The sequence below is a fragment of the Scyliorhinus torazame genome, chromosome 17 (genome assembly GCF_047496885.1).
Source record: "Scyliorhinus torazame isolate Kashiwa2021f chromosome 17, sScyTor2.1, whole genome shotgun sequence".
NCBI lineage: Eukaryota > Metazoa > Chordata > Chondrichthyes > Carcharhiniformes > Scyliorhinidae > Scyliorhinus > Scyliorhinus torazame.
Window position 1 is genome coordinate 146,310,515 of NC_092723.1, and position 14,787 is coordinate 146,325,301.

General features: G+C 45.0%; 1 protein-coding gene across 1 annotated transcript in view; it reads right to left on the minus strand.

Annotated features, from left to right (window-relative positions):
* Positions 1 to 14,787, minus strand: part of myo15aa (myosin XVAa) — a 198,675-nt gene that overhangs the window by 74,128 nt on the left and 109,760 nt on the right. The window contains exons 37-42 of the mRNA XM_072481241.1: positions 10,104 to 10,260; positions 9,421 to 9,514; positions 7,905 to 8,046; positions 5,010 to 5,131; positions 4,281 to 4,340; positions 146 to 221 (exon numbers count right to left, since the gene is read on the minus strand). Of these exons, the coding sequence (XP_072337342.1) occupies positions 146 to 221; positions 4,281 to 4,340; positions 5,010 to 5,131; positions 7,905 to 8,046; positions 9,421 to 9,514; positions 10,104 to 10,260 (651 nt within the window). The remainder of the gene's footprint in view (positions 1 to 145; positions 222 to 4,280; positions 4,341 to 5,009; positions 5,132 to 7,904; positions 8,047 to 9,420; positions 9,515 to 10,103; positions 10,261 to 14,787) is intronic.

Consider the following 14,787-nt stretch of genomic DNA (forward strand, 5'->3'; position numbering starts at 1 on the left):
CTCAGAGTTCATTTTGGCATCACCTTCCTGCGCCCCACTTTTCTATCTCTTTCACTTCTCTGTGCTGCTAATTTTCCCCCCTTCTTCTCTGCTCAATAGCCACCCAGCCCCTCCACCCAATCCCAGCAGAGTTTGGAATACCAACCTAGGAAAGACTTCATCATCATCTGCTCCTCTTTGTTCAGCCTCACACAAGTTTCAGAGAATGTGTCATTCACGATCTTAACAGAATTAAAGGAATATCAAACAAAAAATTATTAGGAAGCTACACAATACCTCCACAAGAATAAAGCAATCCCCAAAAGCCCCAGTTAGATCCTCCTCTTTAGCTCACTCCTAAATATCTATTATTCTCTGGTCGATTGGTGGTACAGAATTTGAATGTTGCTGAATACATGCAGCTGAAGCTTTTCATCTTGCACTCATCAGGACAAACAAGAGGTTGGTAAGTAACATTCACGCCACACAAATGCCAGGCAATGACCATCTCCAACAAGGGAGAATTTAAGCACTGCGCCTTGATATTCAATTGCATTACCAATGCTGAATCGCCCACTATCAATATCCTGGGGCTACCATTGACCAGAGACTGAACTGGATTAGCCATATACATACTGTGACTACAAGAGCAGGTCAGAGGTAAGGAATCCTGCTGCGAGTAACTCATCTTCTGACCCCCCCCCCCCCCAAAGCCTATCCACAACCTACAAGGCACAAGTCAGGAGTGTAATGGAATACTTTCCACTTTTCTGGATTCATGCAGCTTCAACAACTCAAGAAGCTTGACACTATCCAGGACAAAGCAGCCCACTTGACTGTCACCCCATCCACAAGCATTCACTCCCTCTACCACCGCCGAACAGTGGCAGCCATGTGTAGCATCTACAAGATGCACTTCAGCAACACACCAAGGCTCCTTCAACAGCACGTTCCAAACCTATAACCTCTAACATCTTGAAGGACAAGAGCAGCAGATGCATGGGAACACCTCCACCTGGAAGTTCCCCAAATTACTCACCATCCTGATTTGGAAATATATAACTGTTCATTCACTGTCATGGTGTCAAAATCCTGGAACTCTGTTCCGAACAGCACTGTGGCTGTACCTACACCACATGGACTGCAGCGGCTCAAGAAGGCGGTTAACCACCGCCTTCTCAAGGACAATTAGGGATGGGGAATAAATGCTGGCCGCGTCAACAATGCTCACATCCCATGAATGAATAAATAAAAAATAAGAATGCCAAATTTCAAACGATCAAAACGATTTAGACTGCAGGAGAAAAGGACTGCTCAATCACAGAGTCACATCGAACAGTCGACATTTTGTTTTGGGCTTTGCAAACTTAGGCTGGTTGAATACAATCTGTACTCTAACTATTACAAAGAACCAAAGGAACATGCTGTTTGATTTGATCTGCTAATCGCTGGAACATACAGCCTATGAATTTGGCATTGCACCAGCACCAAGATTCATAGGCACAACTTATTTTTGGACCAAAGGCATCATCTGTAAGGAAAAATACACTTGCATAGCCACTGCACAGTAGTAGTGCAAAATTGCTTCTTTAACCTGTTGTTCAAATTTTGGACATACTCTGCCTTTCTAAGGTAATTTAAGAGAGACTGGGCACTTTTCAAATCCGAAGGTGGCAGGCATTGGGCCAGTTGTGAGTTTATGTTATACACAGTGAACGATGAACTGATCAAGATAGCCATTGTCCCATGGAATAGCTTTGATGTGCTCAATTTCTACATCAAACTTGTAGGTGAGCACATAGCTAGACCAAGCTTACAGTACGTGGAGCTGTACGAATCTCAAGGCACACATTGACTGGTGAAGATAGGTTTACAGTAAACAGTAGTGGAGAACCATTTCGAGAATTTCTCAACTAGCACATCAAGGAAAGGGGGTATTCCTGATATAAACTCCCAAATTTGTTCCCAGCCTGTAACTCAATCCTCGGTATCCGCTAATCTTCTCAGTTATACGAGAGACTGTAACTCACTCCAGGTTATCTTGTATTCTAGATACAAATTTCAGAACCTTTTGATTTGTTCCCAGCCTGTAACTCACTACTAGGTATTTGTTATTCTATAAAAACAACCAAACTCCTCCAGGTGTCCCCAGTCTTTTTTTAAAATAATCTTTATTATCACAAGTAGGCTTACATTAACACTGTAATCAAGTTACTGTGAAAACCCCCTAGTCGCCACATTCCGGCGCCTGTTCGGGTACAGAGAGGGAGAATTTAGAATGTCCAATTCACCAAACAACACGTTTCATTATTGGGTATCTGTTTACTCTTGTAATGTGTGTGCATCTTTTTATTCGTTCTTGGGATGTGGGCGCCACTGACCAGTATTTGTTACCTATCCCTAATTGCCCTTGAACTGAGTGGCTTGCGATGCCATTTCAGTGGGGAGTTGGGGGGCAGTTAAGAGTCAACCTCATCGTGGGTCTGGAGTCACATGTAGGCCAGACCGGGTAAGGATGACAGATTTCCTTCCCTGAATGACATTAGTGAACCAGGTGGGTTTTTACGACAATCGGCAATGGTTTCATTGTCATCATTCGACTTTTAATTCCAGATTTTTATTGAATTCAAATTTCAGCATTTGCCACGGTGGGATTCAAACTCGTGACCACAGAACATTACCTTAGGTCTCTGGATTACTAGTCCAGTGACAATACCACGACGCCACCGCCTTCCCGGTTTCCTGTTGTTCCACTCGGAGGTTAATGCTGAGCTTTGATACTGAATTTTCCACTGATCTAAGTCAGACTTACCTGGACTCTATATTCACTTGCACCTCCTACTGGCCAGTTAGAGAATAGTAAGAAGTCTTACAACACCAGGTTAAAATCCAACAGGTTTGTTTCAAACACTAGCTTTCGGAGCACGGCTCCTTCCTCAGGTGCAGTTTCAGAGCAGTGCTCCGAAAGCTAGTGTTTGAAACAAACCTGTTGGATTTTAACCTGGTGTTGTAAGACTTCTTACTGTGCTCACCCCAGTCCAACGCCGGCATCGCCACATCACAGTTAGAGAATAGCATTGATGGGGATGCATCTACCTCTTTTACATCCAACAAGTTTAGTTTTGATCTTGATTCTGAGCTGCCTTTAGCTGTTTCAGTGCTGGGTAGCAATTGGTGGTGACAGGAGTGTAAAATAATCTCAGAGGAGAAGCAAAATTTGACTTGTATATCCCAACAGTAATTGAGAAGAGGATGAGATTAGTCATAGTTACGATCCGCAAATGGTTTTTAGCCATGCCTTTGCATTTGGTTTTGCAATTTTAAAATAAAACTTAAGGCCCAAAAATTGACCAGAAACACTCTGAGAGCTGGGGCTCTGATTCCTGCTTAGTTTCTAAAATAGAATTTAATCCATTGTTTCATAACAGAATGACTATTTTCTGTTTTAACACTTTGCCAACATCCTTATGAATTTTGATGTCACCTCACAATATCCAAGACGTTACCGCAGGCTCTTTTCTCACATAGCGGGCGGCGCAATTATAGTTATTAATCATCTATTGGAATTCTAAATGCTTTAAGAACTACAGTGAAACAGCCAAGCTTCGGGTGAACAAATCCTCGTGAAGACGGGTAGCCAGATAGCAGGTGGGGTTGATTAAAAGCTGGTTTAAAAAGAAAAAAGCTTCCCACCCAATAAAGTAGCTGCAGAGTGCAGGAAATTAAAAATTTAATCATCACAAAATCACCTAAATCAAGAAAGATATCTTATGCTCAAATATTATATCTTGCCGAGAGCTACATAGTAATTGAGCGTCTAGATTGAGAGGAGAAGGGGAGGGAAAGTTGAAGAACGCAGAAGCTGCCGGTATGTGAATAATCCTCATCAAAGGGCTCTGAAACCCCTCTTGTACAAAAATGCAGGGTCTTGCAGGAAATTCCCAAACAATAGATCCGTTTGTTTACATAAAATTAAACACAACTAGAGTTTAGATATGTAATATATGTTAGCTGCTCTCGAAAACCCAAACTTGACCTGTGACAAACAGAACAAAATTTTCCAAGTTGGTAGTGTATATCTCGGGGCGGAGTATTAAAAACTGTACCGGTACAGGGAGACAGAGAAAATAATAAATACATCCAAAAGATACCACCGCACACAAGCACTAGCGTAAGTCAGACTCGAACTTGGGATCAGACATACTGAGCCAATCCAGACAGGGAGGCCCAGACCTCAGAGAGATTGCTCAAAATTCAATGTCCTATGTTTAAGGAAACTGGGATTCCATTCGTTTTCTTACCTGTTTGAAAATAAGATCCAGTATGACAGGGCTGTGGAAAGAGTCCTTAGGGTAAAACACCTGAAGCAGGGGAAAAAAATACAATATGAAGAGGAACGAACAGGAGCCTATATCGCTGCCTTTACTAAATGACTGAGCACAGGAATGTGCCCAGTAAATGTAGTCTCACATAACACCACTTCAACTGAGCATATTTTGCCTGAGCTGTGACTTGTTTAGAAACACTGATTGCAGTCTGGTGGCAACAGGGGAGATAACGGGCAGTTCTCTGCATACAAGTCCATTCCCAGCACCATGTGGCCCATTCCCAGTCCCATGCGGTCCATTCCCAATTCCCTGCGGCCCAATCCCAGTCCTATGTGACCCAATCCCAGTCCCACATGGTCCATTCCCACTTCCCTGCGGCCAACCACTCGAGTCCCCTGGAGCCCAAATCTTGCCCATGCTCCCTTCCTCCCCACCCCCACCCAAGTCTCAATTGCAGCTCTACGAGTCCACTCCTTGCCCCTCGAGCCCCCTCCCAGCCCACCATACAGATTCTGTCCCTCATATGCTTCAGGGTCTGAGAGCGGCCTTAGACTGGATATAGCTGCAAGTGAGTTTATGCTTTCCTCCAGTCCCACTGCGTACCTCCCATCTTCATGAGTTATTAGACGGAGGGCAATGTTTGTGGCTGTTGTCAGCTTTTGTTAATTTTCTGGAGTGCTACGACTACCCAGGTCCTGGTACCTCTTTGCGGATGTAGATGTCACAGGGCATTTTGCTATAGGTGAAATATCCCTCGCAGGGCTGCCCATGCAGCTGTGTCTGGATCTTCTCGTCTTCTCCTGTCAGCTCCCGAGAAACCGAGGCTGGGAGGTGCAAGTGGAAGACAGAAAGGAAGAACTTGCTCAATTTAACACCTTCACATCACTCAGGCCGTGTCACAGTGATGCACACAGAACCCGTTTTATACATATACACACACACAAGCTCAGTGTGAAATGAAATGAAATGAAAATGAAAATAGCTTATTGTCACAAGTAGGCTCCAAGTGAAGTTACTGTGAAAAGCCCCTAGTCGCCACATTCCGGCGCCTGTTCGGGAAGGCTGGTACGGGAATAGAACCGTGCTGCTGGCCTACCTTGGTCTGCAATCAAAGCCAGCGATTTAGCCTTGTGCTAAACAAAATGGCAGCCCATTTTACACCTCTTCATTCACAGGCAAGCTCATTCCAATGTGCAAGATGCCACAACACATTCTGACCAATTCATGCCTGTTTGCACCTCACAACAATTGGGCTTTTGAATGGTTAAATGGACACAAAGAGAAGCAGAACGATTTACAATATATATTCAAGCAATGTTGCCCTTTGGACAGAATTGTAACTGATGGACCTGCTTGCACCAGCGTGCAGACAATTGGAGCAGGCAGGCATGATCACGACCCTTACCTGACTGTTCAAGCCTCACTATTCAAAGGGATTCCAGCAGGAATCAGAATGGATCCATGCTATCATTGTCAGGACATAAGACAGCAACTGTAATAATGGAGGCTTAATGCTGAACCGCCCCGGTTATCTCACGCATTTAATCTTATGTTCACCTCCATGGAAAGGGTGGTTACTTACATGGAGAATCAGACATGGGAGGAAACAAAATGTTTGCTGGCCCTGACAAATGGCCTGTACGGTCAGTCTGCCAGTTTAACCAGGACGGAGGAAAGCCTCACGTTGACTATTCCGTGCCTATCTGAAGTGCAGCAAAGTGCTCTCCAACTCGTGACTGGCAGGGACATGAGAGTAGGCCATGAGAGGGGAGCTGGCGAAAGGGCACATTGAAGTAGGGATTCTGCACAAGTACTCCCACTCTTTTCCCCGTTGCCCCTCCCTCAGTCCGAGCCCCACATACTGACTCTTGTCCCAATGACCAGGTCTGTCCCTGCACAGGTGCAGGTGGGCAGTCTTTAGCAGGGTCACATAAGCTCCAAAACCCAGAAGACAATGGCCAAGAACAGCTGATTAGAGCTGGAGAACAAAGCAGTTTGGTTAAAGCTCTGAAGCTGCAAGGGTAACACCAGGTGGAAGAAATGGGAAAAGTAAAACTGTAGTTTCACTTGGGTGTTTAGAAGTGTGTTAATGTACCAAATTAACTGTAAATACTTCTGCACTATAATCTTTATATCAAATCTCCTTTCTTCAGTCATCTCCAATGCTGCTTCTCGCCCGATTTGGGTTAGATTTATTGTCACGTGTATCGAGGTACAGTGAAAAGTATTGTTCTGCGTACAGTCCAGAAAGATTGGTCCATACATGAAAAAACATAGGATATACATCAATACAAATGGGCTGTGTTCACAACTCTCCATACGTTCTTACAGTCTTGGGCCGAGCAGTTGCCATACCAGGCTGTGATGCAGCCAGATAGGATACTTTCTAAGGTGCATCTGTAAAAGTTGGTAAGAGTCAATGTGGACATGCTGAATTTCCTTAGTTTCCTGAGGAAGTATAGGTGGTGTTGTGCTTTCTTGGTCGTAGTGTCGACGTGGGTGGACCACAACAGATTGTTGGTGATGGGCACACCTAGGAATTTGAAGCTGTCAAATATCTCCACCTTGGCACCATTGATGCAGTCAGGGGTGTGTACAATACTTCGCTTCCTGAAGTCAATGACCAGCTCCTTAGTTTTGCGGACGTTGAGGGCAAGATTGACAAGTGCTCATCAGCTTTGCGGTAAATGATACAATAGGCGTAGGTGAGCATTGAATGCCAGTGAAATGTAAGGGCTATTGATTGTGGGAATACTTTGTATTTGATGGTGGTTGTAGGGTTTGGAGGAGTGGTGGGGTGGTATTGGCATGGGCAGTGCGTTTAGCATTGGTGAACCACATGACTACACAGCCTCAGAGCTGAATTGTGCATGTATGAGGCTTCCTCAGACATGTCTGGCAGCTAGGTGTGGGGCTGCAGGGGCACTGCCCACATCAGGCTCCTCTTCCAAAGATACAGTGTGGTCGTCACCTTCCTCTTCCTGCAGCTTACAGTCCTCTCTACTGCAGTGTGTATCCAAGGTACAGCAGACCACTACTATTCCACTATGTTAACTCTTTTCTTAGTTACATATCTATAGAAATTCATACTTTATATTTGTATTTTTCTTTTATATTTGCCTGTGTCGCATAACCCAGAGAGGACTGGAAGGTCAGGTATATGTATTAATTATTTGTATAAGTGATATTTAAATATGACACCCAAGCATGATGAGACACAGCTTAGAGTATATCAAGTGCATCCTCTGGACAAGAATTTTAGTTTCTTAATAGAGAAGGTGGTACAACAAATATATATGCCTTTAACAAAGAAAAAACATCCCAATTCAGTTAATTCCATGTGCAGGCCTGGTTACATTTCATAACTTTTAACTAGTGAGCTCAGCATTACTCTGATTGGAAACTGAATGGAATAGGAATTGGCTCGACATCACCCACTGACTGAGTTCTACAACCAGTCCATCCTTCATTGTGAGGTTTCATGTCACACAACATGCTGTGTGTGGATAATCAGGGGCTGTGTCATTCTAAACCGCAGGGGATCAGGATGCATGATGACTTTATTTAAAGCGAATGGAGCTGTAGCCTGTCACTGACCTCCCGAGAACACAGGGTGCCTGGCAGAGGCAGCTGGCACAGGTCGAGTGCTGCTCTTCTGTGTCATGCCACTGACAGGCTTCACCATGGCAACAGTTTCTTTGGAACTCTTTTCCTGTGACGGTGCGGGCGCCGCTGGTTTCTGTTTCAGCAAAATAGAAACAATAAGAAACAATCTTTGCCAATTCTATTTTCCCAAATTTCCCTTCCCCCCCCTCCATCAGAACAGCTACTCAAAGGAGTAGCCTGATGCGGATCATAATTCTGTCCAAGCTTTTCCTATCAGCCCACTATCACACTGTGACATGTGGCATCCCACCCAGTTAGTTGGGGTGTGGGGGAGAGGTGGAGGAGTGGGAAGGAGGTTGGGTGGGGGAGTTTGGGGGGAATTGGGCTGGGGGAGCATCATCTATCCTATTGGAAGCCCAGCACCAGCAATTGCCCCATTTAAAAAAAAAAATCACTTATGGGATGGGTCAGGCCAGCATTTATTGTCCATCCGTAATTGCCCTTGAGAAGGTGGTGGTGAGCTGCCTTCTTGACCCGCTGCAGTCCCTGTGGGACAATCCCCGTCCCATTAATCCTCCATGAAGTTGTAGGGTTCCTTGCGGGGTTAAGGTGAAACTGATACCCCCAGGTGGGTTAGTGTGCCTGTCTCTTGGTGTAACAGCCACCTGGTGGACCCAGAATGGGCATTGAGGAAGCTCGTGGTCACATCCCAATGGTATTTGGAGCCACACTCGAGATGAATAATATTTTGTTTCCCATACAAGTATCCAGGAATCTTGAGGCCTAACCCCCAGGCCTCCCACCATTTCTGATGGACATGGACTGCAAGTGCCCGTGAAAGATTTGCTGATTCCTGAGGTCCTGATCTAGTCATATAAAAATCTCATACCTTGTGCCTGCATCATACCTAAACTGTCACGACTGACTTAAAAAAATGTAAAAACCAGCGACAGACAGGAAACAAAAAACATTTTAAGGAAGACAGTCATTTCCTTCTGACTTTTTGTAACCTTTGGAGTTACAAGCAGTTGCCAAACTATAAAGTAAGTCCCCCACAATAGCAATGAACCATTAGCTGCTAAACCTATTCACAGCTGTGTGGCTCTCAGGCAACATGTTCTTTTGCAGCAGAATGTTATTTTGTACATTTTACTGAGTAAGGCCGTCCTTTTTAAACGTGTCCTCATGTGATTGACCGACCTCAGCTGGTTCAGACACATGACCACTGCCAGCTGTCAAGTGGCTGGCAGTCCTGCTCCTGCCTCTTGTTCTTCAGCCACGGGCTCTGCCCACTCCCTCAATGGGAGCACCAGGGATCCCATGGGAATATAAAGTGGGCAGAGAATGGCTGTTTGCAAGCTTTCATGCCCATTATTTTTCTAGTTTTCAATTTGAACAGAACACTCACCTGATCTGCCCACTAATGTCAGCATTAAGCTTCAAAAAGCCACCAGCTGTGTAAAATAAAGTTCCAGACTGCAACTAATCATTAATGATGTTATGTTACCTGGGAGACATGTGGCATTTTCTGTCCTTTCAAGATAAACATAGCCTCTTCATGAGGGTCCATTTTCTTGGCGAACACCTTCCCAGCTTCTTTTCTGGCAGCAAGGAAACATAAGGGTTCAACCTTTTCCACACACTGAGTTTATTACAATCTTCAGTCATGCGTCACTTATTGTGTTTTACTGGGAAACTACAGATGTGTTTGGGAATTCTGTCAGCTCCAGGATCAAATCTCTGTCGCGTTGCACAGAATTCCAATGATTAAACCACTGTCCCGTTGTTCCCATTGCACAGAATACCAGTGGGCCAAATTTCTTCCCAGGCCCTATCATTTTGCAAAACCTGTCAATGTAACCATCGCCAAGCATCCCCAAGGTTTTTGCTGGCATTTATCCCCTATAGTTTGGGTTCACAGAGGTAATGCCCACTCTTGTAATAGGAACATAGGAATTAGGAGCAGGAGTAGGTAATTCAGCCCCTCGAGCCTGCTCCACCATTCGATCAGATCATGGCTGATCTCTTCCTGGTCTCAAATCCACCTCCCCACCTGTTCCCCAAATCTACCGCCTCTTAACCTATATCTGTGACCTCTCGTTCTAAATTGCCCTATCATGGTTGCAAACCCACATCCTGCCGCCCAAGCCTCTTTGAGGCCTACAATCGGCATGGTACACTCAGTTTTACCTGACTGTCCCAGTTTTCCTCGGAGTTGCCGGCTGCTCGTATTGCTTGATGATATCCTTAATGTTGTGCGTTGGCTCTGGAAAGTGCTCGGAATTGAGTGTGGTGTGACGGATAGGGTCTTGTGTTGCAACATTGAGCTTTGGGGTTTGTGCAGCACCTGTATTTCAGGGGAAGAATTAATACAACAATTGTTTGTGGCATTACTTGGAACAAATTTCCAACATTGGAAATGATGCAGTACATCAGCATCGAGGCACTAACCTGTGCTGTAATTTAAAAATCCCAGATTCAACTGGTGAAATTCCAAACTTAGTTGGCACTGAATGAAGGTGGTTCCAGAATTCCTCTCCCGGGATGGGCAGGAACAATGCAACAAGGATTTATCTGGTCCACTCTGTGACTTTCCAATTGGTCTTGTATGGAAAAATAGGCTTGGGAACAATTCTGCTGTACTGTGGACAGAAATCACTGCATCACCCCTAAAGGGGACCGATTCAAAAAGAGACGTGCTGGATTTTTTTCAATGAACTTATCCCATTTAGGAGTATTAGTTCCAAGAAACAGAACATCTTCCATTCTGAGCCCCCAGCTCAGAAAATACAGTGGGGCCAATTAATAGGGCACAATAGCATTTATGCCAGGTCCCACCATGTTTGTCTTGCCCTGGGGTTATCTTAGGTAAAAGGGGTCAGAGAAACTGAGGGATAGAGATCAGAAGGGCAGGGGTTAAAGGCTTGAAGGGTTACCTGGGATTACGTACGTAGGATTTACACTGCACATACGATTGAGTCCTGAGGGGCAGAGGCCTTTTTGAATCCAACTAATTCCTGATGAAGTTAAATAAAAAAAGATGTGCCTGGCCTGCTTACATCATCCCGCGAGTTCACACATATGCCAACACAGTACAAAATATCTCTCCCTACAGGAAAAGTGTCTAGTCTTCCTAAACTCAACCCCGCTATTCCACACTTCAGAGTCACGCCCTGCCATGCTGATGCCAGAGTGGACACCACTTTATTTAACAACTAACAGGCAATTTCCATAGGGTTAGAGTTAGATGTCACATTGCACCAGCTTCCTGCACTGCTACTATTGCACCAGTGGGTCAAGACTACAGATCTGCAGGCCGCCAGTGCTAAGCTGAAGCAGCTTCAGGTCCTAGATCAGGTGATATAGAACATAGAACAGTACAGGCCCTTCCACCCACGATGCTGTGCCGACCATTTATCCTAACCTAAGATCGACCTAACCTACACCCCTTCAATTTACTGCTGTCCATGTGCCTGAATAAGAATCGCTTAAATGTCCCGAATGACTCTGACTCCACCACCTCTGCTGGCAGTGCATTCCACACACCCACCGCTCTCTGTGTAAAGAACCGATCTCTGATATTTCCCTTATACCTTCCTCCAATCACCTTAAAATTATGTCCCCTCGTGACAGCCATATCTGCCCTGGAGAAAAGTCTCTGACTATCCACTCTATCCATGCCTCTCATCAACTTGTACACCTCAATGAAGTCACTTCTCTGCCTTCTTCGCTCCAGTGAGAAAAGCCCTAGCTCCCTCAACCTTTCTTCATAAGACATGCCCTCCAGTCCAGGCAGCATCCTGATAAATCTCCTCTGTACCCTCTCCAAAGCATCCACACCCTTCCTATAATGAGGCGACCAGAACTGGACACAATATTCCAAGTGTGGCCTATCTCGGGTTTTATAAAGCTGCAGCAAAACCTCACGGCCCTTAAATGTTAAGTAATGGGTTAAGAGACATTGCAATTAGTTGTCTCATTTATGTTAAGTATCCATTAATTCACACTGATATGTAAAGGGGCTTCAGGTGGCCTCTGGAGGTGGTGTGTTGTTAAGAGTTTTGTGCAGAGGCTGTGGAAGTGAAATAAATGGTGTTTGGTGAAAAGGAACAAGAACTTTAGACTCTTCATTCCACAGCAATAAAACGTCTAACACTTAAACTCAATCCCCCTGTTAATGAAAGCCAACACACCATACACCTTCTTAACAACCCTATCAACCTGTGTGGCAACTTTGAGGGATCTATGTACGTGGACCCCAAGATCCCTATGTTCCTCCACAATTCCTAGAATCCTGCCTTTAACCCTGTATTCAGCATTCAAATTCGACCTTCCAAAATGAATCATTTCACATTTATCAAGGTTGAACTCCAACTGCCACTTCTCAGCCCAGTTCTGTGCACCCTGTCAATGTCCTGTTGTAACCTGCAACAACCCTCAATACTAACTTGGCTTTCATTAACAGGGGGATTGAGTTTAAGTGTTAGACGTTTTATTGCTGTGAAATGTCAGGAATAAGCGAATGACTAGGGAAAGAGTAGGACCAGTCAAGGACCGGGATGGGAAGTTGTGTGTGGAGTCTGAAGAGATAGGCGAGATACTAAATGAATATTTTTCATCAGTATTCACTCAGGAAAAAGATAATGTCGTGGAGGAGAATGCTGAGACCCAGGCTAATAGAATAGATGGCATTGAGGTACGTAGGGAAGAGGTGTTGGCAATTCTGGACAGGCTGAAAATAGATAAGTCCCCGGGTCCTGATGGGATTTATCCTAGGATTCTCTGGGAGGCCAGGGAAGAGATTGCTGGACCTTTGGCTTTGATTTTTATGTCATCATTGGCTACAGGAATAGTGCCAGAGGACTGGAGGATAGCAAATGTGGTCCCTTTGTTCAAAAAGGGGAGCAGAGACAACCCCGGCAACTATAGACCAGTGAGCCTTACGTCTGTAGTGGGTAAAGTCTTGGAGGGGATTATAAGAGACAAGATTTATAATCATCTAGATAGGAATAATATGATCAGGGATAGTCAGCATGGCTTTGTGAAGGGTAGGTCATGCCTCACAAACCTTATCGAGTTCTTTGAGAAGGTGACTGAACAGGTAGACGAGGGTAGAGCAGTTGATGTGGTGTATATGGATTTCAGCAAAGCGTTTGATAAGGTTCCCCACGGTAGGCTATTGCAGAAAATACGGAGGCTGGGGATTGAGGGTGATTTAGAGATGTGGATCAGAAATTGGCTAGCTGAAAGAAGACAGAGGGTGGTGGTTGATGGGAAATGTTCAGAATGGAGTTCAGTTACAAGTGGAGTACCACAAGGATCTGTTCTGGGGCCGTTGCTGTTTGTCATTTTTATCAATGACCTAGAGGAAGACGCAGAAGGGTGGGTGAGTAAATTTGCAGACGATACTAAAGTCGGTGGTGTTGTCGATAGTGTGGAAGGATGTAGCAGGTTACAGAGGGATATAGATAAGCTGCAGAGCTGGGCTGAGAGGTGGCAAATGGAGTTTAATGTAGAGAAGTGTGAGGTGATTCACTTTGGAAGGAATAACAGGAATGCGGAATATTTGGCTAATGGTAAAGTTCTTGGAAGTGTGGTTGAGCAGAGGGATCTAGGTGTCCATGTACATAGATCCCTGAAAGTTGCCACCCAGGTTGATAGGGTTGTGAAGAAGGCCTATGGAGTGTTGGCCTTTATTGGTAGAGGGATTGAGTTCCGGAGTCAGGAGGTCATGTTGCAGCTGTACAGAACTCTGGTACGGCCGCATTTGGAGTATTGCGTACAGTCCTGGTCACCGCATTATAGGAAGGACGTGGAGGCTTTGGAGAGGGTGCAGAGGAGATTTACCAGGATGTTGCCTGGTATGGAGGGAAAATCTTATGAGGAAAGGCTGATGGACTTGAGGTTGTTTTCGTTGGGAGAGAAGGTTAAGAGGAGACTTAATAGAGGCATACAAAATGATCAGGGGGTTAGATAGGGTGGACAGTGAGAGCCTTCTCCCGTGGATGGAAATGGCTGGCACGAGGGGGCATAGCTTTAAACTGAGGGGTAATAGATATAGGACAGAGGTCAGAGGTAGGTTCTTTACGCAAAGAGTAGTGAGGCCATGGAATGCCCTACCTGCTACAGTAGTGAACTCGCCAACATTGAGGGCATTTAAAAGTTTATTGGATAAACATATGGATGATAATGGCATAGTGTAGGTTAGATGGCTTTTGTTTCGGTGCAACATCGTGGGCCGAAGGGCCTGTACTGCGCTGTATCGTTCTATGTTCTATATCTACAATTCCCCCAACCTTCGTGTCATCGGCAAACTTACTAATCCACCCTTCCACTTCCTCATCCAAGTCATTTATAAAAAGCACAAAGAGCAGAGGTCCCAGCCAGATCCTTGCGGGACACCAATGGTCACCGACCTCCAGGCGGAATACTTTCCATCCACTACCACTCGCTGTCATCTTTCGGCCAGCCAATTCTGTATCCAGACATCCAAATTTCCCTGTATCCCATACCCCCTAACATTCTGAATGAGCCTACCATGGGGAACCTTATCAAATGCCTTACTGAAATCCATATACACCACATCCACTGCCCAACCTTCATCAATGTGTCTCATCACATCCTCAAAGAATTCAACAAGGCTTGTGAGGCATGGCCTGCCCCTCACAAAGCCATGCTGACTATGTTTTTCTAAATAATCATTAATCCTATCTCTCAGAATCCTTTCCAATATTTTGCTCACCATAGACGTAAGACTGATGGGTCTGTAATTCCCAGGGATTTCCCTATTCCATTTCTTGAACAGGGGAACAACATTCGCCTTCCTCCAATCATCCGGTATTACTCTAGTGGAGTGAGGACGCAAAGATCATCG